This window comes from Cynara cardunculus (genome assembly GCF_001531365.2).
Source record: "Cynara cardunculus var. scolymus isolate 2C chromosome LG 13, CcrdV1, whole genome shotgun sequence".
In the NCBI taxonomy this organism is placed as follows: domain Eukaryota; kingdom Viridiplantae; phylum Streptophyta; class Magnoliopsida; order Asterales; family Asteraceae; genus Cynara; species Cynara cardunculus.
The window spans coordinates 38,397,378-38,425,150 of NC_037540.1; the positions used below are offsets into that span (position 1 = coordinate 38,397,378).

Below are 27,773 nucleotides of genomic sequence, written 5' to 3' on the forward strand. Positions count from 1 at the left end.
TCTATAATTATTTTGCTATTTTAAATATATCGTAGAATATTAGTTTAAAAAAAAAATATGACGTGGAATAATTTAGTTGGCAAAAGATCTGTATGATGTCAGCATTAACAGGTCAACCAGACTCTTAAATAAACAAAAAAGTTTAATAGAGATCCCTAACTGACAATTTTGAAAGTTGGTTCTCCAAAATAAAAATCAGGTGAAAATTGTTTCCATTTTGGTACAATTATCCTTTTTATTTTTTCAATACTATATTGACATTTAAATAAAAAATTAAAAAAATTGTTATGTGAACCGAAATTTGTTTCACTAAATTCACGCTTAAATCTCAAAAGTATTATCCCCGTAAACCTCTTTAGTCGCCACCCGCCAAAACCTTTTGCAATTTCCATTCTTGATTCTACGCAACCCAACAGTCTGGCAGATCCATAATTCGATTTTGTATACAGATTCAGCTTCCCATCTTCTTCAACTAGAAACCCTTTTTTCTTCTTCTCTAAAATCCCAGATCTGTCGCACATTCCATTTTCAACCCATTTTTCTCTCATGGCTAGTCGTTACGATCCCAATCCATTCGAGGAAGAGGAACTTAATCCATTTGCGGTAATGCCAATTTCTTTATCGATAATTGGGTGTTTATGTTTTTCCTTTTCTATTCAATTATGTGAAATTTAGAGTGGAATGATGATGGGTTTATGAGTTATGTGCGTAATTGTTGTCAGATCTGCGTGGTTCAATCTATGGATCTTGTCTTTGGGGTTTTGACTTGAGATTGATGGTATATGATTGTCGGTGTTCTTCACCTGATTCGTAACTTAAATTTTTAATCCCAATTGTCTCTTTGAATCTGCTTTTCTATAAAAATGCAGTATCCAAAATCTGGAGGGAGGGGTTTATAGTTATTGGGGAAGAAGATAAAATTTACGTAATTCCTGCTGTCCATCTGATTTGGATCATTAAAGGTAGAATTGGTGTACCAAATAACCACTTGCCAATGCAAACACTTGGAACTTTGTTTGTAGTGGTTTTGAGCAGCATTAATAGATGGTTTTTAGCTCATTAGGAATTAATTGTGGTTGATGATAGTATTTATAATTGGGGTACCCTTTGTGATTGTGTTAAATTGTTAATGCCAACTTAAAAAAGAAAATGGTACCTATAGTTGCTTACTATATCCAGTTAGAAACGGGTCGGCCTAGGTCCTTGGAGCAATTGGTTTGAGTCAAAGAAACAATGTCTGTGAAATGCAAAGAAATATCATCCTTCAAAAATAGGTGCAGCAATTTTTCATACACGGAATAAATTCTCAAGCTAGTGCTTCTACCCTCCATCCTGGCAATGTCGAGGAGTCTTGGTGCACCAGGGTTTATGTTGTTAGCAACCTTAACCGGGGAATAAGATCACCTAAATGTTGAAGCAAACATTATCTAAATTCGCTTTCTGTAAATGAAACAAGTAGTGATAAAAAGATTAAGAAATATAATAAAGCATTTGGTAACCGGGTCCCTCAAATGTTTGAGATGTCTTGTTGTAGACCTCAAAATGGGGCTTTTGAAAGATGGTTCCTGAAAATAAGGATTGGACCAAAGTATCTTCCATTTCCATGCATTCAAGTAAAAGAAAATCCACATTAGCAATGGTAACCGGTTAATGCTTATACCAGCTACCAAGTCTCTTAAATGTTTGATATGTTTTGTTGTAGACCAATGGGGCTTCTGGAGGATGGTTCTCCAAAATAGGAAGCATATGAAAGTGGTTCCATTTTTATCGTTTTTCCAATTCAAAAACCCATTAAAGAGATTAATTTACTTTAAGGCCTCTATTAACATTCTTCACAGTGAGATCGCTTGAACTTACTTGAGATAAAACAATAAATTCATCAAACAATCTTCAATCTGCTTTGTCTGGAAGTCATGATTTTTGTACATTTGACACACTTTCTGAAAGTCAAACTGAAGTCTCGTTGCAGAAAATCTCTGAAGCTTAAAATAATATAGCAACACTACAAGTAAGACAATCAAGCTTGTTAGTGATTTTAGGTGTTAGTCTGTCAACCATTCAACTTAAGGGGTGTAAAGTGTAAGATTTTTGACATTTTTCTAAAAACTTCAGATATGGTCCAAACAGTTTCTCTTGATTTGGATTTTTAGAAAATGAATATATGTGGTCATAGCACATTAGCACTAGGTTCTTTCCTGAAACATGCCACTATCTTTGATAGTGCATGAGCAACCTTATATCTCTCTTTGATGCCAAAATGTTAGTGGAAGTGACTTGAGCAAATAACAAACTGTTTTTAAACATAAACCAGAGTAGACATGCTTAATGCAGTGGAAGGTAAAACCGACACAAAGAACTCTTAACAAAAATAGGCACCTTAACTAGGTGTGCTATACCCCAACAATTGGGTTGACAATAGACCTTTGGAAGGCGTAAATAAACAGGAGAGAGATTCCTGATGTCTCTAAACCTCAGAACCTACCCAGTGCAGCTGGATATGCTAGTTGTGTTCCTCTATATCTTTGTTTAGGTGTCCATAGTCATTCTCGAGTCAATCATCTCCTTCATTATTATTTCTACCCTTTCTAACTTTTGGCCTAACTCTTAATTGCCTCTCTTGGTGTGCATGGCTTCTGTCATGCATATCCAGATATTGTTGGATATGAAGCATCAACAGTTGAGTTAGTGTGCCGTATCCAGGGTGCAAATTAGGTGCATGTGTGCATGCATTCAGGATAAACGAGTGCATACCAATTATTAAACTAGAAAGAGGAACTTGGGCTTGAATTAGCTAAATCAGGTGTCTCCAACTTGACTCAGTTTGGTTTAATACGAAACTGCTAGTTCTGTTGAAGAGTTTGGCTCATTTTTATCATTCCAAATACTTATTCTAAAGATTTTGAATACTTGCTTGTCCAAAAAGGAAACAAAATGCTTCAATAGTTGGACCTCTTATGTATGTAGTTCTTGAAAAATATAATATTCACATTTTAGCTCTCCAATTAATTACTGTTTTGACATTCTGCTTTCCTACTTCTTTCCTTTCTTTTTTACACTACTTTCTTATTCATACATGCTTGTCTTCCTTCTCACTTTCCGTTCTCCTCCTCTGCTTGATTACACTGCATGACTTCTCTCCTCTCTAAATTCTTTCTGTCTATTGGTCTCAATCTTTAACATTAACCATATAAATCATCCCACCAACTAAGAATGGTCATGCACCATCAACCATTGAACCAAGAAAGAGCTTTGTGGATGTTTGTAGGATATAGCATTACAATAATGTTTGATTAGCAAGAACTCTGATCAACTGTTTTGGTACGACTTTAAATACTTTGATGATTTTTTTTATTAACTTAGTTTTGTCTTGTAAAATAACACGTGTGATGCATCGATATTCTAGCATTTTACTGGAGATTCCTGACCCAAACCAGAAACATGCTGCAAATGTTGCTTCATGCACTTGACAGTTAGATCCATTTTTCTGTCTAGTATTTGAGATTTCAAAATTGCACAACATCATCCAGTATATGGCCTTCCCCTTTATACTTTCTGCAGACGTGTTCTTTTTGATCTTTTATGTTTTATCATGTCATATTGAAAAATATTGTTCTTCTATATGTTTTTTGTGGACATCTCACAACTATGGGTAGTATATTGACATAACATTAACATAACAAAAAAGAGAGTTACATCTACCAAGATCCAAAATAACCTTATATCAATTGTAATTTCGGCTCTACTACATTGTTGGGTGATTGCTTTATTAATTTTTTGCCTTTGATTATGACATGTATGCATCTTTCTGTTTTATATAATTTTGCCAGAATCAAGGCACTCAAGGGAATGGGTTTGCTCAATCAAATTATGGTGGAGGTGCATTTTATATGCCAGTAAGATACTCATTAGTTTTAATTTGGCGTTTGTTAAAACAATTCGTCTGGCATTTGAGTTGTTGTAGGATACCTTGGTCACATCTTTCTTTGTAGGTTTATTTATGGTTTAAATTTTCTTTTATCTCTCCTCTATATATCTTATCTGCTGAGAACATCATAGCCTTATTCTTCTGTTTGGATACAATCAGGCATATGATACCTTTTAGGCTTACTTGGTTATCATGGTGAAAGTGATATACTCACTTCAAACCTTGACTTTTTGATAGGTAAATGGTATTGGATAATAGTTAAAAAGAATTCGGAGCGTTCTTCAACATGAAAAAGTTATTGGGTGGGATGGGTCATCTAGTCAATCCTGGTCAAACTGCTATTTACCTGTAAGGTCAAGATGACATAAATGTATGTACTAACTTATATTTAAATATTTAGACAATATGGGAAGACAAATATTATAACATAAGATACAAAAGCGTTCAACGAATGATTCACTACTAGAAATGCCGATCTTCTTAAATGGTTCATAGCTTCTCTTACTAAATGGGTGGCCTGTCGGATATTGTTCCAGTTCATCAACATTGATGGAGCCAGGGAGGGCCTGGCAGGCTGGCAAGTGCAGTTGCCCCCTCCAATTTTTGTAGTTAATAAAGCTTTTAAAAAAAATCAATTTGTTTTGAAGAACTTCAACCCGCCCTCTACTAATAGAAATTACTCACACCTCTTTGTATGTTTTCTTGTTCTGCTACTGTTCATCAGGTTGTGCAGTTGAACTGTCATATCACAGGTATCAAACTTCTAAAATCAGGGTCTTTCAAAGTAATCTCTTTTGTTTTTCTATCACATAAATATTCGACCAGTTCATCCAGCAGGACCCAGGCAGTTTTTCAAATATTGCACACTAGCAACTAACCAGAGGCAGAAAATTTGGCTCCTTATTTAAAAAGAAGGCATAATCATGAAAACAAGGAAATTTTGTCTCTGTACCTCCCAGAAGGCTAAAAATGCAATAGAATAATTGTAGCTAATTGTAAAAAGGATCGGTTGATTCCTCCACTTGTTATAAACACAAAAGAACTAAATACCATTAAAAGAAAAACCCATATGGAATTTCCAAAGAGGCTATAGAAAATAAATCATACAGCAATAGAACGTAATGGGGTTAAAAGCACCTTATACCGATACTCTACATACTTGTTTATTACACTTATGTAGCATCAGTTGAACTATCCTACAGTGGTAACCATGCTTTCTTTTCCTATAACCACTTCTGACATTTTGGTTTCTGAGTTCTTGTGTAAGTACCCCATGTTCATGAAGAGAGAATTCAACATTGGAATCTAGAGAACTTTGCTTTAACTTCAACGTAAAGCATGTGATTAGTTGGTTCCAACTTTGTATTGCATCCTTTTGCATGTCAAGGTTGTAGTGACTAGCAGAGGGTGATCTAGCATAAACATGTAATCAGTTCACACTCTCCCTATTCATGAAGTTTTGTCCGTAAAATTGACTTTGTAGAGCCAGCAATGATCTCCTTTGCACCAAAATGATTGGGAAAATCAGCTGCAACAAAGAAAAGTTACCATCAAACTCATCATTTAATTCTGTAGAATAAACATGTAGTTAGTTCACAACCTCTCTTTTTTCAAGACGACGTTCACTCATTTCCAGAAGAAAAAGGGTGATAACTTTGATGGTTATTGTTTATTTAATTCAGCTGACTACTTTAACCATACAATCATTTCTAATTGTTGAGAGAGAGAGAGGGTGGTTCCTTTCAATGATATTGTCAAAATCTCATCTTAAGTATAACGGGGTAATTACTCAAATCTTCCGGATGGGTGGTCCTATGACTGCTCTCTCAATAATATAATTACATCACTGTTATTTAGGCTTCTATTTCTTCATTAATTTGACATTAAAGGAAGTGGTTGCGAGGTTCTGAAGTAATATAAGTATATATCTCAAAAACCATTGTGATGGTTTACTTTTTTTCACTAAATTTTCTTGTTATTCTTCTTGATGTTATAAAATATGAAGTTGTGGACAAGTTTTTGGATGTTCCCTTTGTGTTTGTATTAGTAGATAAGTTATTTGTATTAATAAAGGTATTTACTATGGTCGGTGCCTATTTACATTTATTTGTACATTTCTTAGAATTCTACTTTTAATAATGGAATTATTAGACTCCTGGAAGTGTTCCTCCTGCAACTTCAAGTCTGTCACCACTTCCCCCAGAACCTGCTGGCTATGGTCGTGGTGCGACCGTTGATATCCCTCTTGACAGTGCTCAGGTAAGATTATGTTATTGATTGGTTATAAGATAATGTTTATCCACTAGATTGTCTGCTAGGTCAATCATATTTGATTTTACTTTGTATGGATCTAGGATTTTAGAACCAAGCAGAAGGAACTCCAAGCCAAAGAGGCTGAACTGAAAAGGAGAGAACAGGTGCTTGTTCTTTCATCTTGTATTTAAGAATAAATATAATATATATAGGGAAGGGTTCAAACAAGAACACCTTTATTTTACGAGAATGCGAGAACACCCTTTTAATATGTTCCATCACATATGATACAAATGTGATACTAAGTCAGAGATAAGGACGACTTTTGGCACGATCTAGGTTGCGAGTCAAGTCGCCCTTACACCACTAAACCCCCTCACGTGTATTATCACATGTGATAAGGGTGTTCTTGATGTGGTACTATAATCAATCACATGTGATACTAAAGTCATAGACGCAAACGACCTTTGGCACGACCTAAGTCGTCGAAGGACACGTCGTCCACACACCACCGGGTCCCCTCACGAGTATTATCACATGTGATAAGGGTGTTCTTGCTTTTTTGTAAAATGGATGTGTTCTCGTTTGAACCTCCACCTATATATCTATACTATATCATAAAGCATTTGACAAACTCTTAAAAACCATTTTTTATGCATGATGTACTGTTTATTGATGCATATTACTTAAAATTCAAGATTACAAGTAAATTGTTCATAAGTACCACTTATTAAATCTTCATATTTGAATTAATGTAACTAACTGTAGATAAAGATAATCAAATACAAGATAAACTTCTCATTTTAAATATAAAAAAATCTAAAATATAATTAGGATAATCATTGAGTTCTAACGGAGTACTTAATTATTATCTTTATAAAAAAATTATATTATTAAATCAAAATTAAATTACTTCGTTATTGAACCTAATAATAAAAAATTGAATTAAAGAAATTACACAAAAAACTAGAACTTTTATATTTTTTAAAATTTTTTATGATATCTTCAAATTTATGTTTTATTCAAAAATAAGAACATTATCGATTTCTCAAAACCACATAAAACCGTATTATAACATCGACAAAGACAGGATAAAACGAAACATTAAAATTGAGATACATCTCGCTGCATTGTGTGAGTACCCTTCTAGTATATATGTAGGGGTCAGTTTAAATGAAAAGGCTAAATATTGTGAGAAGGTAAGAACTGGAGGTTAAGGGAAAGTTAATATGTTGTATTATTGAAAAACTCGGGAAAAAAAATCTATTTCAAGATGCATATGTGAACTGACTTATTATTCATATGGTTCACATATGCATCTTAAAAAGGATTTTCCCATGATTCACATATATGAACCTTCATTTCTTACATTCTGATGATATTTAGCCTTCTTATTTGAACTTCCCACTATATTATGTATATATAGGGTTAGGTTCAAATGAGAATGCCGTCAATTGGCTAGAAGGTGAGAAGTTCCAAGGTCATATATGATTACACGTTTTACGCACACTTAATCATGTATGGTTAAGCGCATGTTGCATCAATAGTCACATCACGGACGACCTTCCTCTCGACCTTTGGTTGCGTACACTAACTCGCCCATGTCCCTTTGGATGGGTTTAATCATATATGATTAAATGTTCGTATTACATGTAATTATATATGATCTTTTGAACTTCTCACCTTCTTGCACATTGATCAACTTCCTGTTTGATCCTCTGTGTGTATGTATATATGTATGTGGGTGTGTACGCATGTGCTACAACGTTTTAGTTGCAATGCCTTACTAATTTTTAGATTCCATTCAATTATACCATTTTCTCCGTTCTCCATATTTCTGAATCCGTCTTCATTTGTCCTCCCATCAATTAAACAGTAACCATTTAAATTTTCAATCCTTCTCACACCATATATAATGAGACCCACAAAATGAATATTCTAGAAAGAAAGAAATATTTACATTATTGTGTTCTTCGTCTTCTATTAATGTGCATACACTGTTGCTAATCATGATGTGTTTTTGCTTCTCACACTTATAAGTATGTCATCATTGTTCACATAATTCTTTGTATACATACAGGAGGTAAAGAGGAAGGAGGATGCTATCACACGATGTAATTCATTTGTTTATATAGAAAATTTTCTTTATATCTATATATGGTAGCATAACGCAGTAACATTTCTTAATGATATTCTTGCAGCTGGAATTGTTCTCGAGGAAAAAAATTGGCCACCATTTTTCCCTATTATTCATCACGACATCACAAACGAAATCCCTATCCATCTACAGAAAGTACAATATGTTGCTTTCACAACTTTTTTAGGTATGTAAATGTGATCTCATCCTTCCTTTATTCTTACATAACTTTTTTAGTTAGACCCCTCCCAGTATATGACTTGGCTCATAGTTTGGTAAAAGAGTACATTAATAACGTTGAAATGTTGTCATTATATTCTTGTATACAAGTGTGTTCTATTTAGCACTTAATTGAACAAAAAGGCAAAATGGTAATTTATGTCATTCAGACAGTTTATTCAGCTCAACAAACAAACACCAATTTAGCTTAATCCACACTCAATCCATACAAGGCTTAATGCAAAAACAACCAAACAGCACCTTAATGTAAATAGTTGCAATATATCATAATTTTGTTGGGTTTCATGCTTTACTAAAGGTTGATTTTCCATTTACTGGTTATGAAACATTCTTTTGAATTAGATTCAAATTAAAGGAGAAGTGATGCTTTGCAGGTATTGTACTGTGCCTTACATGGAATCTTGTAGCAGTGACTATCGCCTGGATAAAAGGGGAAGGTTAGTTTAGTAATTTCACAGCTTGGTTTGTGCCTTTAATGTGCCATTGTTACAATCTTACCCTTTTTTTCAGGTCCAACAATTTGGTTTCTTGCTGTCATCTATCTGATATCAGGAGTCCCCGGGGCTTATGTATTGTGGTATCGTCCTTTATACCGTGCTACAAGGTATTAATCATTTAGCTTCATAAAAATCTTCTATTGTTCCAAAGTACATGCGATGTTTAACAGGTTTTTAGTGTAATAAATGTATTTTAGTATTAATAAATTAAAAAAAAACGAAACTCTAATAATCTCATGGGCCCCTGATAACAGTCAGGTTGAACATGTGATCGCTGGGAAGCAAATCCAAGATCTTACCGGTTGAGATACCCGTCAGAGTTAATGATAGCGTTTTTGATTGAAATAGTAAACATACCGCTTTGCCAAACCAAAACCAAACAAACCCAATATCTTCAACCCGGAAATAGGGTTTTGGAGGTAAGATGTACGCAGACTTTTCCTCTGTCTCAAGAGTCAGAGAGGTTATTCCCGAAAAGACCCCCAGATTGCAAAAAACATACCGCTTCACCAAAAAGTCAAATGTTGAATTTATGTTTTTGGATGGAGTAATTGTTTTTAGTTAGTTTCTAATTTTTTTGTTGTTTTCTTGATAGAACTGATAGCGCTATAAAGTTCGGATGGTTTTTTTTGTCTTACATGGTAAGCTCCGTCCTCGAAACCTTGTTTGCAGCTCTGCAAATAGATTTGTTGGCATAAGATATCGAATCTATTCTTCTTGCAGTTTCATATCGCATTTTGTGTATTTGCTGCGGTTGCTCCTCCTATCATCTTTAAAGGAAAATCTCTCACGTAAGTTTCTTGTTCTTTTACTAAAGGTTCAGCCATCACTTGAAATCGATATCCCTTCATGCTCTTTAACATAAATAGTGCGAGAACTTTAACCGACTTGACAAATGTATTCAACTCCATTCTTCTATTAATGTTTTTGGTAAAAAAATTTGGCTGAAAACGTTACATGTCAAACAATATACATGAGCGTTCCGGGATAGTAAGCCTTTTGGTAATAAACTTTAATAGAATGAAAAAGGGGTTTGGTAACCGTGAGTTTCGTTTCAATTGGATTACAATTGTGAAGCTAATGCTCGTCTCGTTTACACGTAATAGCGGAATTTTGCCGGCTCTTGATGTGGTTACTTCTAATGCTTTCGTTGGGGTAAGTTTTTCAGAACACCGTGCTATAAGTTCATGGGGTTCTTTTAGTTTTGTTTGTTTGATTGAGTTTAAGACCATTTATCTGTGCTCAACATGCAGATCTTTTACTTCATTGGATTTGCATTCTTTGCTATTGAATCAGTGATGAGCATTTGGGTCATTCAGGTTCTACAGATTTAGATTCGGTTTCGTATTCGTTTTAACACGTTCTTGTTTCCATTTATGCGTTTCTTTACCTCATGTTTCACATGATTTGCAGCAAGTTTACATGTATTTCCGGGGCAGCGGGAAAGCAGCAGAGATGAAGCGCGAGGCTGCAAAGTCGACTATGATGGCAGCATTCTGAAACGGATAACGTAGACTGAAAACGACACTTCTTATAGAGGATTTTAAACCGGCAAACGAAGTTTATTCATTATGCATCAAGCATAACTAGCTCCTAGTTTTTTCTTCATACTATTTTTTGCAGAAAACTGTCCAACAATTGGGACAATGAATGCTTATGTGATCACCAAACTAAAGAGACCCGATTTATATCCCATTCAAATGTACGATTTGGAAGGGTAAAATGTATGCAGACCTTACCTACGTAAAATGCACCCCCCTACCTTCTTCTCTCTATATATGTGCGTGTGTATATATGTATATAATTTATTTATGTATAGGTTAGCTTATAAAATTAATGTTAAACAAGAACTTCTGTCAACGATCTATTTTCTATCAAAAGTATCGATCTTTTCTCAAACAAACTAACAGCAACATTTCCAATAGCATCGGCAGTCTTAAAGGTATCCGAAAGATTTTTATTGTGTTTCATCTGTTAACAATTGTTGAGATTAATTTCGACAATGAAAAATTTATGAAAATCAAGAGAATTTTGCAAAATGCCTGCATCTGATTTTACAAAAACAAACTATTTATTCAGATTTCAGACTTCAGACATTTGTCAGTTTATAATAACAAACTTGATTCCGATTTCAAACTTCAGTATCATCTTTTATTAATTAGAAATGAAATAAGATTTCAAACTTCAGCATCTCTTAAAAAAAACAAACGTCACCTTAGTTTGCCTGTTTTCAAAATAACTACGGGTCTGAAATGGACATTCAAACTTTAACTTTGGTCAACAAGTCAAGATTTTGTTAAATCGTGATCAAAAAGTGAATATACTATTTTGATATTTAAAAAAACGGGTCAACCCGTTAACCAATTACCCAACCGGAATAGCTCCATACCCATGAAATAGAAATAGAAATACTGGCACTCCATACTGCGAATGTTTGACTTGGCTTCCGAATGTAAATGCAAGAACAATCATCTGCCACATGTACGTTCAGGATCAGTTGACTTCTCTTATTCAAAACAGTTGGAAATTCCCACTGTAAATCGGTCCTATTTATGACCATATGTTTCAAAAAGTCAACGTCCATGACTTATTGTTTAAACAATTTCTCATATTTTCTTTTTAAAATTTATATAAATATTTTTATGATATTAATTAAATAAAAGAATTAAATCCAAAAAGAGAATGTATGAGTTAATCTTGAGTTGTACGTTATGCTTTGAAATGTTGTACCAACAGAACAACGATTGGCGCCCATATATTCACGAAGGTGGAGCTTGAGGCTGAGGCCTATATATACCCCAACCGTTGTACCCTACTTTTTCACGGAATCTTCAATTCCCAACTACTTCACAAATTTTCACTCTCTTCTCTTCACCGCCACCGCACCGGAGATCCCATTCAGTCACAGAAACTTCAAAATCAAGGAGAAGAAATGGTTTGCTTTTGCTTTTTGGTGGATCAAACTCGTCAAGTGAGGCGGAGCAAACCGGCGGCCGGACTTTGTTCTAGATGTGGAGGCGGAGCAAGCGTCGCGGATATGAAGACGGCCACCAGGTTCTGCCATGTTCCGTTCTACTGGAAATCGTGGAGAGCTGTTATGTGTACTTTCTGTGGCGCCATTCTTAAATCTTACCACTGATTAGAAGTATTAGAGAGATTTGCGGAATTCAATTACACATTGACATCGAAGCCTCCTGATCTGATTTTCGGAATTCTATGAAATTGATTTGTTGATTGATTTAGCTCTAGTGTTGATTTCAACATTAATTCTAAATATATTTTTGGCTCAGTTGAAAGTCGAAACTGTGGAGATCTGTTTGTGTTGGCTCTATATCCTTTATTGATTGATCTACTATTATATCTCATCTCTGGTTTGATTTCAAACTCATAGCTGTCATCAGTGAAGTTCATCATCACTTTTACCGTTTTACGCTTACAGAAGTGGTGATCACATCATTGGTAGCCATAGATTTACACATTTGCTAGTGTTCGTCGTATCATTTGGGGTTTGAAGTCTCGGAGTTTGAACTTTGATAGACCAGTTAATTTCAAAGTCATTTCTGTTAGATAAAAAAGCTACAATTTACAAGGAATTTAAAAAGAAATATTTTAAGATAAATATAATTTTGTTATTTGTAATCAGTATTCACAAATTTATTACAGTTTTGGTGTTGCTGGAATTTATTTTGTTACTGTTTGGCCTTTGCATCCGGTGGTTTGCAATATAATATTTTATATATAGCAAATAGAACAAATAAACTCACACACCATTTTTACCTTTAGTGAGATTTAAACTTCTGACTTTATAGGAGGCCAAAGACTCACATACCGCTAGGTCAAAGACCATTTGTTATCGTCTAAAGTGTATACTATTAGTACTAACTCAACTAAAAATAAATCATAAATACGTAATTCCCTCTCTAATACAATCAAAACGAATAAGATCATTAAAACTTACGTCCTTTTTTGTCATTAAATATAGAGTAATATATAATTTGAGATGTATTTCAAATATTTTATTAATATTTAAACAATTTTATTGAGTTATTTGTTTTGGAGCATTATTTTGATAAACATTAATATAACTATATACGAGTCAAATACTACTTCCGTCTGAAAATAAGTGTCCACATTTTTATTTATGTTTGTCCCAAACTAAATGTAAAGTTTCAAAAATAGATAATGCACAAATATTTATGTTTCTCAAATTTAGCCTTTAAATAATGTACCAATATTTAAAAGTTGTGAATAGAAAGATTAAACAAGGGTAAATAAGTAATTTGGTTGATAAAAAATGTAATAATTATGTATGTTTAAAATTGTATGTGATTTTAAACCAGAAGGGTGGTGTCTGATTGGTTTGAGCTTGCTTCAAAGGTCAAAAGTACCAGGAGGTCTCAGGTTCAAATCCAAGGAGGAATAAAAATCCCTTTGTGGCCACGGAGGTTCAAATGAAGTGACTCCGGGCTATCTGTAAAGCAGGTGGTCGTCTTGGGATTAGTCAGCTCGCATAACGGATTGGATATTCAGATTAATAAAAAAACAATTGTATGTGATTTTAATTATGAACACTTATTTTGGAACAGAGGAAGAAGTACATGTTTGGTCCATGCGGTTTACAAGTTTTAACATTACGAGTCTTCAAAATGAACTAATTATGGGAAAAGGGTGGGGTGATTTATATCTTTTCCTGCCACTAACTCCATTCAAAGCTTCTGTTAATCGTTTTACCAGGTGTATTTATCTTTTCACTCATTTTCCTTTTCTATTAGAAAAGCTAAGATGTATATTATATTATATTATATTATATTATATTATATTATATTATATTATATTATATTATATTATATTATATTATATTATATTATATTATATTACACGAGAGACGTCGTCTTCCGTATGTGTCTGGTCCCCAATATCATCATCCCTCTCATTGTCTAGAACCTCTCGGCCACCCTATTGCCTCTCCCTTGATTTAAACCTCAACTTCATAAGGTATCTGAAACCCACACAAATCAAACTCAAAGAAACCTGATAAATCATCCATGGAGGATTTGACGGGTCTCCAAAACCCAGACCCCACTATGATCCCTTCCTTTCTTGCATGTGAACGATGTAGTCGACACAAGGACAATAAAAGTCGTGGACTAGTGGTTGGAGTTCACTGGAGCTGGGCCTCGATGAGGGTGCAGTTAGCGAAGGAATATAGTTGGGGGCAGAGATCAAACGGGGATGGCGTTGGCAGTCATACGAGGGAAGAGGAGGGGGTTATGATTGACTCATCGAAAATTTGTTTTTTTATTCTTTAACAAATAAAAAATGATCAGACTGTCTTTTTATTAAATATTTGTTACATCTATTTTGACTTATTATGTTTTAGTATTGTTTTTAGAAATATTTTATTAATAACCACACATTTTCCCTTAGATTTTTGCTTGAAAATTTCAAAATATTAATAAAATAAATGAAAATGTAGTTGAACTTGTATGACTTTTGAGTGGAATTATATAACAAAAATATCCATTCATTGAATATGTATTCTTTAATAATCAATGTCTAACCACTTATAACATTACCTTTTTTTAAGGACGATGATTTGTCCCGACCCAGTGGGGAACCCGACTTATCCGATCCAAATAGGGATGAGGATTTCCCGCTAAAACGGGTCCCAGGGCCGGGGATATCTGATAGACTCAAACCAGGGCCGGGGGCTATTACTTAAACCGGGGTTGGGGCTAGGGCCGAGGATCCCTGGTAGACTCAAACTAACAGATATTGTTCATGGGGTTTGACAGGAGTTTGACCGGGGACGAAATGTTAATTACCGTACCTGCAGGGGGCCGAGGGATGTTACTAAATACCGGGGTCGGAGTCGGGGATTACAAAACCTGCCCCAACATTAAAACTAAACAAAAATTATGTGATAAAGTATAAGTGTCTGATCGATAAATCTTTTTATTTATTTATCTGGCAAATTGAAAAATTATAAACGTCTAATAACCTGTCAAAAAATATAACATTTTAATTTGGTCTAATATATAACTATCATCGTCTGTTCTTATAAAACGAAAGATACATGAAAACAATTTGCACATTCTTTGTCCTTCCAAAAAATCGAGCTCGATGAAATATATATATCTGTACTCGTTCGTTTTATTATTAATTAAATAAAAACGATTAAAATAATAAAAGGGTATTACCAAATTGGATAGAAAAGGGGGAATGACATTAAATGCTACAACCATGGTGATAGAGAAAGACACCAAGAACATGTTACAATTCAAGTTGTACACTTGAGGTCTTCATCACATGCATTATGACCAAGACATAAATTCAATACCTAAACATATTTAATTCACACCTTCCAAATTCTATTTTATTTAATGATAAAAACAGTGAAAGTTTTAACTGTTTTATCCATGTATATGACATCTGTTTACAGACATAACTGAACTTGCAAAATAAAGACAGGTTGGACACAAAAATTTGTTTTTATGAGGATATGAAGTGGATCAAGAGAACATACTAATGACATGTCCAACGATGCTCGATAACCCCACTTTCTTAGGGGTTGTTTGTTTACCTCTTAATAGTTCAATTAAGAGGCAACCTCTGAATCGTTAAGAAGTGAATCTTGTTTGGCAAAAAAAAAGTTTGTCTCTTAATGGTTCTAAAACTCTCTGAATGATTTTGTATTCTGGATCTCTCATAACCATTAAGAGCCCTAATTTCATTGTACATAATTACCGAACAATTATATTTCATTTTGCATTATATCATGAGAGCCTCTTAATGATTCTGACCACTTAATTATTATGTACCAAATCATTCAACAATTGCCAAACAACCTCTTATAGTAGTTCAAGTCTTGCCAAATATGAGAAGTATGCATAAGTTTTATTCGAAGCCTTTAGTTGAGGTTCCATAACAAGTTATATCAAATAACCCGTCATAGAACATCAACTAAAGGCTCACTGTTTAGCAAAAATGAGAGAGATCATGTCATCTCTTTTCTTTTTACCCTTTTTTAGCCACATAAAAGGGTATAGGGAGGTAAAAAAAAAGATCTTATGAATCTGTTCAGATTCAAGATAATAAACCCATGAACTTGGTTTTACTCGATGTCCAAAAACGAAAGAAGACGTCTATCTTCATGCTTAACTTATATCGAGCCTCCTCATATTTTAAGAATGTCTGCGTGTTAACGATAATAATCTTTTGAGTATCTTGACACTGATATTACTTTACACCATCGATAATAATCTATTGAGCATCTCAACAAATCTTAACCATTCGATTGTTGTTTTAGTTCATCATACTTAACGGTAAACTACTAACAGATTAGCTTGAAAGGCAAACTATCAATTAATCACCATTCATAGGGATGAAAACCGTAATTTCAAAAACAGAAAAACAAAAGTGATTATTGTTAACAAACCACATTGACCAAAAATATAGTTTACTCTGTATTTAATCATCTTATTTCCTCCGTTTCATTACAAGTTTCTTCAAACTGACAACATCGAAAACTTTCCCCATCCATCATTCAGATCGACCATTTCGTATCATCATATAAAAATTCCACAATATATTCCAAATTACATCCATAATATGTATTCTAGAAATTAGAAACGATTAAAAAAAATACATTGTACTCAATTAAAGATAAATTATCTTGGCAGAAACATAAATTTTATACATTTTGCAGTTAAATAGTGACTAAAATGTCACAAAATCTTAAATTCACGGCCAAAACGTAACTTCATAAAGTTTACGAGCCTTTACATAAATTTCAAAAGCTCGAATACTTGAAATGGTTGCCAAAATATTATTTTACAACATCCCCATGTTATAGTTTTTCTAAAATAAAGTATTAAAAATAAAAAAAATAAAAAAATTAAATCCAATTCCAGCAACTATTTTATTTTAGTATTTTCCACGTTATTTACATTTATTAAAATACTTAAATAAACTTATCATCCAAATGTATTTTTTTTTAAACTTTATAAAAATATATAACACATTCAACCTTATTGGTAAAGACAATCAGAATAATATATCTCTTCTCAATATTTAGGGGCTGTTTACCTAAACACTTACCCGGTAAGCACTTACCAATAAAATTCAACACTATCGCCTTATCGTGTAAGATTTTATTCACTAAGACGCATCGTATGCAACAATTTATCCCGATAAGTGCTAACCATGGTAAGAGTACTCGTCCTCACTTACCAGGTAAGACTCTCGATTCTTACTTTTGCTCTAACCGGGTAAGATTTTTAGTCATTGTCATATTCATCCGGTAAAGTAAAGTGAATTGGTAAGCAAAACGTTTGGTAAATGGCACCTAAGTTATAGAAAATTCTCCAAATTTGAATATTTCTAGATTATCTCTTTTTCTCTCTCTATTTTTAGTATGGTTGTTAAAAAGTAGCTTCAGGAAACTTAAATAAACTACAAATTTGGTCCCTGTAGTTTGTCATAGTTTCAAAATCATAAGATGGTCATCATGGTTTGTAAAAACGTCAGAATTTGATCCCTCTCACCGTTAAAAGATTCTGTTAAATGAAGGTTATTTTCGTCTTTTTATCGATTTCTTTTATCATTTACTCAATCAAAAACCACAAGGACCAGATCATAAAATCAATTTTTACTGTGTAAATGCCAAAAAATTGATAAAATTAACAAAAATGCCCTTTATATAACGGAATTTTCTAACGGTCATTAAAGGAATGAACCAAATGCAAACGTTTTTGCAAACCATGATGATCATTTTATAATTACAAAACTGTAGCGACAAAAAATGTTATTTTTATCTGACCAAATTAATAATTTACTCTAATTTAAATCAAAACCAAAATTTATTGTTCATAAAATTAAATTGTTAACTAGGGCCAAAAGAGAAGTTTAAATACTTGTCTAGTTGTAGGCTTTAGAGAATCATAAACATATGGATCGGGTCAACGTCATGATCCGACCCAACCTACGTATAAACTTAGCCCAACACGTTGTGGCCCAACACTCCAACTGGCATCGGCCCAATAGTCCAATACGTAACAGTAACACACTAACAACTCTGGTTTATTAGTATAATAAATCGTTCTGTAACATTTAAGTTTATAGGATCAAACAATTATATGATCTACGTGAAAAAGTCGCAACAAGTTTATGAATGTTTTAACAAGTTTTTAAGACATTTTTGAATTATATTTTTGTTAAAACATCAAAAATGGTCCTAAAAACTTTTTGCAACGTTTTTACATATGACGTACAATTGTTTGGTCATATAAACTAAATACCTACACTTAGACATTTTTTACGTCCTATAATATGATTTTGTTGTAATGACACGACCTGGTTCTCTACAATGTGAACTTAGTTCGCCCCACCCCACGTGCAACCGTGATTCACAACACGATTATGACTTGATGCTATTGACACGACCTGATTCATTTTTTTTTGTAAATAATGAGATATGTTAGTACATCACCCATCTCAAGGTGTAAAAATCAGCCGTTAATACCTCTTAAAACTCCCACATATAATTTTGGATTTTATAAAAGAACGAACTTCCACCCATTACAAATGATGACAACCTAAATCGTTGGCCCCAGAGCCGTTAGTGGCTTACGACTGCTACATCAAACTACTATGGACTCAATATTGACCATAAATACTTGCATTCGATTCAAAATCATCGTAGAAATGTGCCTCAAGCTATTGGCCAAACACGACCATGATGGCTTATTTGTCAACCATAGGCGGACCTAGTTAAGTGCCATGGGTGGCACGTGCCACCGTATCGTTTTTCCGCCGAAGGGTAAAAAATTAAGGTTTCGTGAACGGTGGAACCGTATTAATTTCTTGTGTGCCACCGTATGTATTTTGAAACTACAATGAGAACAAGTTTTATTTGGTAAAGTTGGTTTGCAAGCTTTTTATTCCACCCCACACCCAAGTCCAAATCATGTTAGTGTCATTTTCTTAGTCAAATAGTGCCACCGTTTGAAAAAAAATTCTTATATTTGTTTCTTATAGTCAAACAGTGTCACAATTTGAAAAAAAATTTCTATATTTTTTTTCTTATGTTCAAATGGTGCCACCGTTTAAAAAAAATTCTGGGTCCGTCACTGTTGTCAACGTCTCACTGTTTCTTATAAATTTTTGTAAGATTTTGAGGGCTTTTTTTTATAAATGACATCATCTCTCTATTTATATCATAGATTTGATGAATCAACACGATCGTGGCTTCAGTTGAAGCCACACAACACTACCGCCGACCTACCATTTCAATTCTCATAAATTCTATAAAACACGACTCTATGTATCGAGAGAAATAAATTCGACCTCTGCCTTTTAAGCTCAATGTTCCATGTTCAAAGAAACGTTTACCGTCTGAAAAGGTCTATTAATTTAAACTGCATTTTATAAAAAGTTTTTTTAAGTCATTTTCTTTATATTTATTAGGTGTATTCCCGGTACGCTGCAACTTATAGCCAAAACCACGAACTAAACCGCATGTGTGGTTTGAACATTTTTCCCAACCACAAATCACACCATGGATGCCTCAAACAACAAAATACCGCATCGTAAAATAAAATGCATATTTTATACGGTTTAGTCTTAAATCTGTTAGAAGATCATGCATTTAAAACAATATATCAACTTATATATATGTTTTTTCGGTTTTGCGGTAGGTTTATTAAACAAAAAAAATAGTTATTTGGGTTAGGTTAATATATTTTCAAGTTCTAAAACAACGAAACACAACTCAATATAAAACTATAAATTTTATTGCCTTTGGTGTATTGGTGTGGCTGATACAGAGGTACATTATTGATAAATAAAAGGGTAAAATGCACAAAATAGCAATCTACTTTCATAAATTTCTTTATTATAGCATTGTACTTCCAGTTTTTCTTATTACAACAATGTACTTTCAAACTATTTTTTATTAGAACATTGTACTTTGAAAAACTTACTTATTATAGCATTAGGTAACCTTTTGATTTAAATTTACTCATTGTACCAGGTTTCCATGCCACCTCATTGTCCATATGTACGTGATTATCTTATTACAACATTGTATTTTCAAAATTATTTTATTATAACATCTACTAGTTCTTATTAAATAATATACATCTAATTTTAATATTTATATATTTTACATGTTATTTAATAAATATATTAATTGAATTAAAAAAATTCTAAATTATTCATTAATACACCAATATTAATAAAACTTGTATAAGACAACTTATCTCGTTAATATTTTTCAAAAAATGTGTTTTTCGAAAAAATAAAATAAGAATTGTTTTTTTTACCCAAAAAAATTATATTTTAAAGAATATATCATATTTGTTCAAAAACTTATAAATATATTAAATTAATTAGATTTTTTTGAATTATTTATTAATATAACAAAATTAAAAAATTGTTGAACACAATTTATTTCGTAAACATTTTAGAGAGAACTTTAAAAGATATGTATTTTTTTAACAACATAAAATAATAAGTGTAACTTTTTTATTAAAAAAAGTATCTCGAAAATAATGTAGCATATTTATTTAAGAAATATTTTACTATAGAATATTTAATTTACATGCAACTTAATAAGAAAAAGTCAAAAAAATTAAATGTTTTTTTAAATCATAGTAATGGAAAATAAAAATCACTAATAATAATTTGAAATATGTTTTTATTTTTATTTTAATTAAGTCATCAAAATGATGTGCCATCCACATCACCTCATTAAAGCCACAAAAAAAAGTCAAAGGGTTAACCGGTTTAAAAGGTAACAGGTTACCCATTGCTATAATGGGTAGATTTTTTAAAGTACGATGCCTTAATAAAAAATAATTTGAAAGTACATTGTTGTAATAAAGAAAAACAAAAGCAGAATGCTATAATAAGAAAAATTATGAAAGTAAGTTGCTATTTCATGCATTTAACCCTAAATAAAAGATCTAAGAGTTAATTTCAGATATTATTCATCCTGTTTAATTTTAAATATACGTTTATCTGATTATGATGAATATGAAACCGATATAAAAAAGAGTAATTGAAAGTGGTGGGAGTGTTGATTAATATTGGTGTTAATTAATTAGTAGACATTTGAATTTGTGAAAATTGGTTGTTGGGTATGATTGCTTTATGGCCAACGATGTGATTGAAGACGGAATCTCAATAATTTTTTATTTGCGCGTTTATTTTTATTTTCTAATGAGTTTAAAAGATTTGTTTATTTAATTATTGAATAATGTTTGTTTTTAATTTTAATATTTAATTAATAATGGTTGGATATTAAATTATATTATAATAAACAAAATTTAGAGTATTTGTAGTTAAAGCTTATTGGTTGTATGTAATTGTAAAATTACAAGCCAAAAATTTTATGTATTTTTTTAGAAAAAAGCCAAATGTTAAAGTTGTAGTATTTTGGACTCAATTAATAGAAAAAACCCATAAATAATTTATTTGTATGTGCGTATACAGAGGGTGTTTGGGATTGCTTATTTAAGCAACTTAAGGAGGAAATGTGTTCGAAGGTATCAAAACATAATAAGCTGATAAGTTGTTTTTAGTGTTTGATAAATTTGGATTAACTTATAGCGGTACCAAAACATAATAAGCTGATAAGTTGTTTGATAAATTTTGCTTATACATGTAAAATGACCAAAAAAGACATGAAAAAGGAGGAAATGTGTTCGAAGGTCGCTTACTGAAGGGAGAACCCTAAACCCTTTTCAGAAAGTAACCCTGAAGGAAGAACCCTAAACCCTTTTCGATTTCTGTAGGAACTGGTAGAAGGTTTCGATCGAAGGTGTGATTCAATTTCTGTAGATGAAGGTCTCGAGCGATTTCTATTGATGGAGAAGAAATCACAGCAAGAAATCTGGTTCAATTTCTAGAACTGGTTCGATTTCAGAGGAATGGTCAAAGGTCCCTTGATGAATTGGTTGCTTGAGGAAGGAGACGTATTAGAGAGTTTTTGGTTAAAGGAAGGAAGCGTATGAGGGTGAAAAAGGTAAATTGGTTTTCAAACCTAATAAGCTGAATCTCATAAGTTAAAGGGAAGTAACTTATCAAAAACTCTTTATTAGCGATTCGACACCGATATACACATTTTTCTTTTCCCTCCATCCAAACACTAAAAATAGTTTAATATCAATATCATACCGAAATAAGTCAATAAGCAGTTTTCATAAGCAATCCCAAACATCTCATAATCATACATAGGGATAAGTTTAAAAGAGAATCGAGTGTATATGACTAGTTGGCTATATTAAGACATGATGACACCCGTTACTCTTTAACATTAATATCTTATATTTGGTGACGTGTTATTTTTCAAATGAATATTCTTATTTTAAAAATGAATTTAATTATGTTCAAATGTCATTAAGTTGCATTAAATGACATGTTTGAATGATTTATTTTATTCTTATAAGTTATAATGTGCAAAATTTGGTATGAAATCCTAAAACCGATAAATTAAACTATAACTGTATTAAAACTGAAATGTCTTACCTGATACTCCTTTTAAATAGTAACAAAAAACCCAGTTCTTGAAATGATCCAATACCTATATTTCACTATCAATTTAGTTTCCGTTCCTTTTTTACTTAACAAAACGACGTCATTTATGTAAGTAGTATATCTTAATCAAACCCTAAAACAAGTCCAAAATTCTAGTCAAAGTTCATTGTCCGATTCCCGATTTCCACAGTCTTTCGGTTTCATGCCATTGTTGGGTTTAAACCCGATTGAACACAAAACACAATGTAGGGGTCATTAGTCAATTTGAACGCCTTAATCTACAAGTTAAGTCTATTTTAATTTCAACTTATGCCTTACTCCATACCAATGTTCAACTCAAAATAGTTTTTATAAAGATGAAGGCTTCTTGATGTTGTTCTCCACTGTCCCTTCCACCTCAATCGAAGCAATCATCTACTCCCATTTACTTATAAATTATCTCCCACCCACCATTCCCCCTTTTCTTTTCGCCCACTGAAACTCAACCAATCTTTCAAACTCTGTTCATTTCGCAATCGATTGAAAACCCTTGTCCGAAGGTCAAAGATTCTTCAGTCAACTCGAATTCAACTCATTTCTTCACAACAGGTTCATCGTTTTTGATTTTCTATCGCAAAAGATTGATCTTTCTTGTTTTCTGGCACTTGGGTGTGTTTGATTTTGGGGGTATTCAAGGGTTTGATGTGTTTTCGATTCAAAAAGATCGAATCTTTCGTCAATTTGAAGCCCTAGATGTCAATCTTTGGTAAGAATTTCAAGAAACATGCTAATATTTATTCAGGGAGGATATACAATAGTGATAGAAAGTGGTTAATCCCCTTTTTTGTGAGTTTGCTTGTTTGGATTACTCTAATTTCAGCTGCCCTTTTTGGGGTTTATTCATCATCATCCTACAATCAAGATTCATCCCATTTAGATGATGCTTCTTTTGCAAAATCAGATGATTCTGGTGGGTATTTTGTTGAGATGAATATAGAGAAACCCAGTGAATTCCCTAAAGAAAAAGCTCCTAGATTGGCCTACCTTATTTCGGGTACAAAGGGTGATAGCAAAAGAATGATGAGAACTTTGCAAGCTGTTTATCATCCAAGAAATCAGTACATTTTGCATATGGATCTTGAAGCTCCACCTCGAGAAAGGATGGAGTTAACGATGGCTGTTAAGAACGATCCGACGTTTTCTGAAGTCGAGAATGTTAGGGTGATGGCTCAGTCTAATTTGGTGACTTATAAGGGTCCAACAATGATTGCAACGACCCTTCAAGCAATCGCGATTTTGTTGAAGGAGAGCTCGAATTGGGATTGGTTTATTAATCTCAGTGCTTCGGATTATCCGCTTGTGACACAAGATGGTGAGTTCGAAACTTTCTTATCGTTAGTTGTTTGGTTTATTGTCATTCAACTCATAACTTGCTTTCTTATTGATGCTGTATTATCACATTGAAGTAGCTTCTCAATAAGCTGGCTTATAAGGTAACTTAATGGCTAATTAAACGAGACTTTTTCAATAAGCTCAAAAATAAGCTAGCTTATGGTTGCCAAACATGGCTTTATAGTACATAGAACTATTCGGAGAGGCAATGTGATGGTGATAAAACCACTAATATAACTTACCATATCTTCCCTTGGCTAATATGCTACATGAGCTTAGGCATATCGACTGTTTAAAACCAAACCAGACGAACCCAATATATCCCACGAACCGGAGGTGGGGTTTGGGGGTAAGGTGTACACAGACCTGATCCCTGCCTCAAACAATAGAGCGTCTATTTCCGTGAAGACCCCCTGCTTGTGAGAAGTGTGTCACTTGAATGTTACGTACTCTTGGGTGAGTGATAAAGTGAAAGCATTGATAAACTGTGAAAGAAGATACGCCGATGCATCAGTGGTCCTTAGCTTCATGACAGTTAGGAGGACAGTGAACGGAATCTTTCCCTTGCAGTATGCAAAAAGGGTTGTTTTTGTAACTTGATCTGTTAAACTTTACTGATTTCCCTAAGACTCGCCCCTGAACGGTGGCATCCTATTCGAATCGGTTTTCTTTAGATATTCGATAAACAGTCGTCTTGTATCCTGTCTGTCCTTGACCCGAGTCAAATCCCCCTTCTTTGCCAATTTAAATAAATTGTGTACTTATTTAATGTTTTTGATCGTGCAGATTTGCTTCATGTTTTCTCTAATTTGTCAAGAACACTCAACTTCATCGAACATACGAAGCTTACAGGATGGAAATTGTAAGTAGATACCTGATATGCTTTTGCTTTGGTATAATCTCTTTTCTTGCGGGGCCGGTATATCCCACCTGGAGGTGGAGGTGGGGTCAGTGGAGTGAGATGTATGCAGACCTGTCCTTTACCCCAAAGAGTAAAGTAGTTGTTTTCATAAGGACCCCCCCGGCTTGTGAAAAGACAATGATAATTGTATATGCTTGTTTTTGCAGGAACCAGAGGGCGAAGCCCATTATCGTCGACCCAGGTCTTTATTTGTCCAAGAAATCAGATCTTGCAATCACTTCACAACGTAGGTCTCTTCCTACGTCCTTCAAATTGTTTACCGGTAAGACATCTAATTTCGGGTATAAATAGGCTTAGGTTGCTAAGTTCATTTTGACTTCTTAGGTCAAACCATCTATGCGGCGACCACTTACCATTTTTCACTACGTTATTAGGTATATATGTACAGAAACAACCACTCTACTCCCAAATAGTAGAGGTCAGGTTTACATACATCCCATCTTCAGACTGCACCTCTATGTGGGATATATTGGGCTTGTTTTGGTTTGGTTTAATTAGTTGTATATGTGTGGAAACAACCGCTCTTACTTTTGGGTTGAGGTTAGGTCTGCCTGCATCCCACCCAAGACTCATCCAACAGTTGGGATATACTGGGCTCATTTGGTTTAGTTTAATTAGTTGTATATGTATGGAAACAACCGTTCTATTCTTTGAGGTAGCGGTCAGGTCCATGTACATCCCACTCCAAGACTCCACCTCCAGGTGGGGTATACCGAGTTTATCTTGGTTAGTTGCATATATACATAAACAACCGATCTACTCTTTATGGTATAGGTTAGGTTTGCATACATCTTACTTCCGACCCCACCTTCAAGTGGGATAAACTAGACTCATTTGGTTTGGTTTGGTTTAATTAGTTGGATATATTGTTTACAGGCTCAGCATGGGGAATGCTAACACGATCTTTCGTGGAATATTGTATATGGGGATGGGACAATCTTCCGAGGACCATATTAATGTACTACACGAACTTTGTATCCTCCCCAGAAGGCTACTTTCACACCGTTATTTGCAACACCGAGGAGTTCACTAACACCGCAATTAGCCACGATCTTCATTATATCGCATGGGACTATCCTCCGAAGCAGCACCCACGTTACTTGACGATCAAAGACTTTGAAAAAATGGTCAATAGCAGCGCACCGTTTGCTAGGAAGTTTGCGAAAGACGATGTGGTTCTGGACAAGATCGATCAAGAACTTCTGGGCCGTACTCATCGGTTTGCTCGTGGTGCATGGTGCGTTGGCGGCTCGGACCATGGGTCAGACCCTTGTTCGGTTCGTGGTGATGATTCGGTTTTCATGCCGGGCCCAGGTGCAACGAGGTTGAATGACCTGTTTGAACAGCTTTTGTCGGAAGATTTTCAAAGCAAAAGGTGTCCCTCATGAAGGTATAACCAGAAGATGAGTTAGATTCTACACAAGTGTACATTGGTTTCATAGATCAAAAGCTGACGTTTTACGGTTTTTTTCTGTTAAAATGAAAGAAAATTTTCAAAATGTAAAGTTAATACAAGTCTCGTATATTCTACTAAAAGATGTAGGGTTTGGGGGTGGATGGAGTAACGAAAGGAAAAAAAAGATGTCATTTTTACAAATACTGGTAACGTGTCCGTGTGATGCTCTCAGTGTGCATCTCGATTTAAAACCGAGAACTTAAAATGTCAACTATGTTTTATTTGTGTTCCCTTTTGTCCATTCCGACCGGGTCCGTTTCTGATATTTTATAAGCCCTGGATGAGAAGTAAAAAAAAGAGGCTCTTAATAAGTATTATTTTTTCAATATATTGTTTTTATCATTAGAAATAGGGAAAATTGCATTAAAATGGAACAAACTTTCACCGTATTTCTATTTTGGGGAACCAACTTTTAAAATCTTCATTTAGAGGTCTCTATCAAACTTTTTGTTTATTTAAGGGTCTGGTTGACTTGTTAACTTGTTAATGCTGACATAATCCAGACCTTTTACCAACTAAGATATTCCACGTCATATTAATTTTTTATTTTAAATTCACGTCATATTTTAAAATTGCAAAATAATTATATAAAATTAACTAAAATTCGTTTTTTTTTTCAAAAATTAATGCAATAAAATCTATTTTTCGTTCCAAATCTCGTTTTTTAAATAAAAAAAAATCAAATATCAAATTGAAAGATGTTTCCAAATCTCGTTTTTTTAATAGAAAAAATTAATTGATGCAATAAAAAATAAATATTAAATATAAAATGCGGAGAGGGCAGCGGCTGTCGGAGAAGGCAGAAAGCTACAGCGGCAGGAGGCTATGGGACGACTGCGATTGAAGGAAGAGGGAGGGGCAACGGCTGTTGGAGAGGGCAAAAAGCTACAGTGGCAGGAGGCTATGGGACGACGACGATTGAAGGAAGAGGAAGGGGCAAGATTGCGACTGAGGTAGGAGACGTGAAGCGGACTTCATTTTGATTTGTTTTAATTATAATGATACTTTGTCAAAATAATCTCTACATAATATTTGTTTAAATAATTTTCTTCCAAGTCATATTAAATTACCTGTTACATGTTCAACAGGTCAACCAGACCCTTAAATAAACAAAAAGTTTGATAGAGACCCTTAAATAAAAATTTTAAAAGTTGGTTCCCCAAAATAGGAATAAGGTGAAAGTTAGTTCCATTTTGATGCAATTTTCCCTTAGAAATAACATTGAATTTAAGAAATACTAATAATTCATATAAAACTGTTTTTCCTAATATTCCTAGACACAAAATCATAATTTTTCCTAAATTAATATTATATACCATGTTATTTTTATATAGCATCATCGATCTCTTCCACCTTCAAACACATGTTATGATATACCTTTAAGATATAGATTGACATAATTTGGCGTCACAATATTTGACTATTGAGAGTAA

At 33.6% G+C, this 27,773-nt stretch overlaps 3 protein-coding genes across 3 annotated transcripts; all 3 read left to right on the forward strand.

Moving 5' to 3' along the window:
- Positions 1-375: 375 nt before the first annotated feature.
- On the forward strand, positions 376-10,824 carry LOC112524493 (secretory carrier-associated membrane protein 1-like). The gene is made up of 13 exons (XM_025134336.1): positions 376-603; positions 3,828-3,893; positions 6,077-6,184; positions 6,280-6,342; positions 8,259-8,292; positions 8,380-8,502; positions 8,930-8,992; positions 9,066-9,159; positions 9,648-9,693; positions 9,776-9,843; positions 10,159-10,207; positions 10,306-10,371; positions 10,466-10,824. Exons 1-13 carry the CDS (start codon positions 547-549, stop codon positions 10,550-10,552), a joined length of 924 nt encoding a protein of 307 aa, XP_024990104.1. The 5' UTR covers positions 376-546; the 3' UTR covers positions 10,553-10,824.
- A 1,056-nt stretch (positions 10,825-11,880) lies between these two features.
- On the forward strand, positions 11,881-12,436 carry LOC112525933. Its single transcript, XM_025136264.1, has one exon. The coding sequence runs from the start codon at positions 11,985-11,987 to the stop codon at positions 12,189-12,191; it is 207 nt and encodes a 68-aa protein (XP_024992032.1). The 5' UTR covers positions 11,881-11,984; the 3' UTR covers positions 12,192-12,436.
- Positions 12,437-23,323: 10,887 nt separating this feature from the next.
- On the forward strand, positions 23,324-26,302 carry LOC112525165 (beta-glucuronosyltransferase GlcAT14A). The gene is made up of 4 exons (XM_025135159.1): positions 23,324-23,942; positions 24,749-24,824; positions 25,031-25,146; positions 25,761-26,302. The coding sequence occupies exons 1-4, from the start codon at positions 23,324-23,326 to the stop codon at positions 26,270-26,272; spliced, it is 1,323 nt and encodes a 440-aa protein (XP_024990927.1). The 3' UTR covers positions 26,273-26,302.
- Positions 26,303-27,773: the final 1,471 nt, after the last annotated feature.

Bases quoted from the DNA above. Each gene is read 5' to 3' on its own strand.
- LOC112524493 (XM_025134336.1), top strand. From the start codon at position 547: ATGGCTAGTCGTTACGATCCCAATCCATTCGAGGAAGAGGAACTTAAT. The intron at 604-3,827 runs GTAATGCCAATT...TAATTTTGCCAG, and splicing joins AGGAACTTAATCCATTTGCG to AATCAAGGCACTCAAGGGAA. The intron at 10,208-10,305 runs GTAAGTTTTTCA...CTCAACATGCAG, and splicing joins CTTCTAATGCTTTCGTTGGG to ATCTTTTACTTCATTGGATT.
- LOC112525933 (XM_025136264.1), top strand. From the start codon at position 11,985: ATGGTTTGCTTTTGCTTTTTGGTGGATCAAACTCGTCAAGTGAGGCGG.
- LOC112525165 (XM_025135159.1), top strand. From the start codon at position 23,324: ATGTCAATCTTTGGTAAGAATTTCAAGAAACATGCTAATATTTATTCA. The intron at 23,943-24,748 runs GTGAGTTCGAAA...TTGATCGTGCAG, and splicing joins TCCGCTTGTGACACAAGATG to ATTTGCTTCATGTTTTCTCT. The intron at 24,825-25,030 runs GTAAGTAGATAC...TTGTTTTTGCAG, and splicing joins AAGCTTACAGGATGGAAATT to GAACCAGAGGGCGAAGCCCA.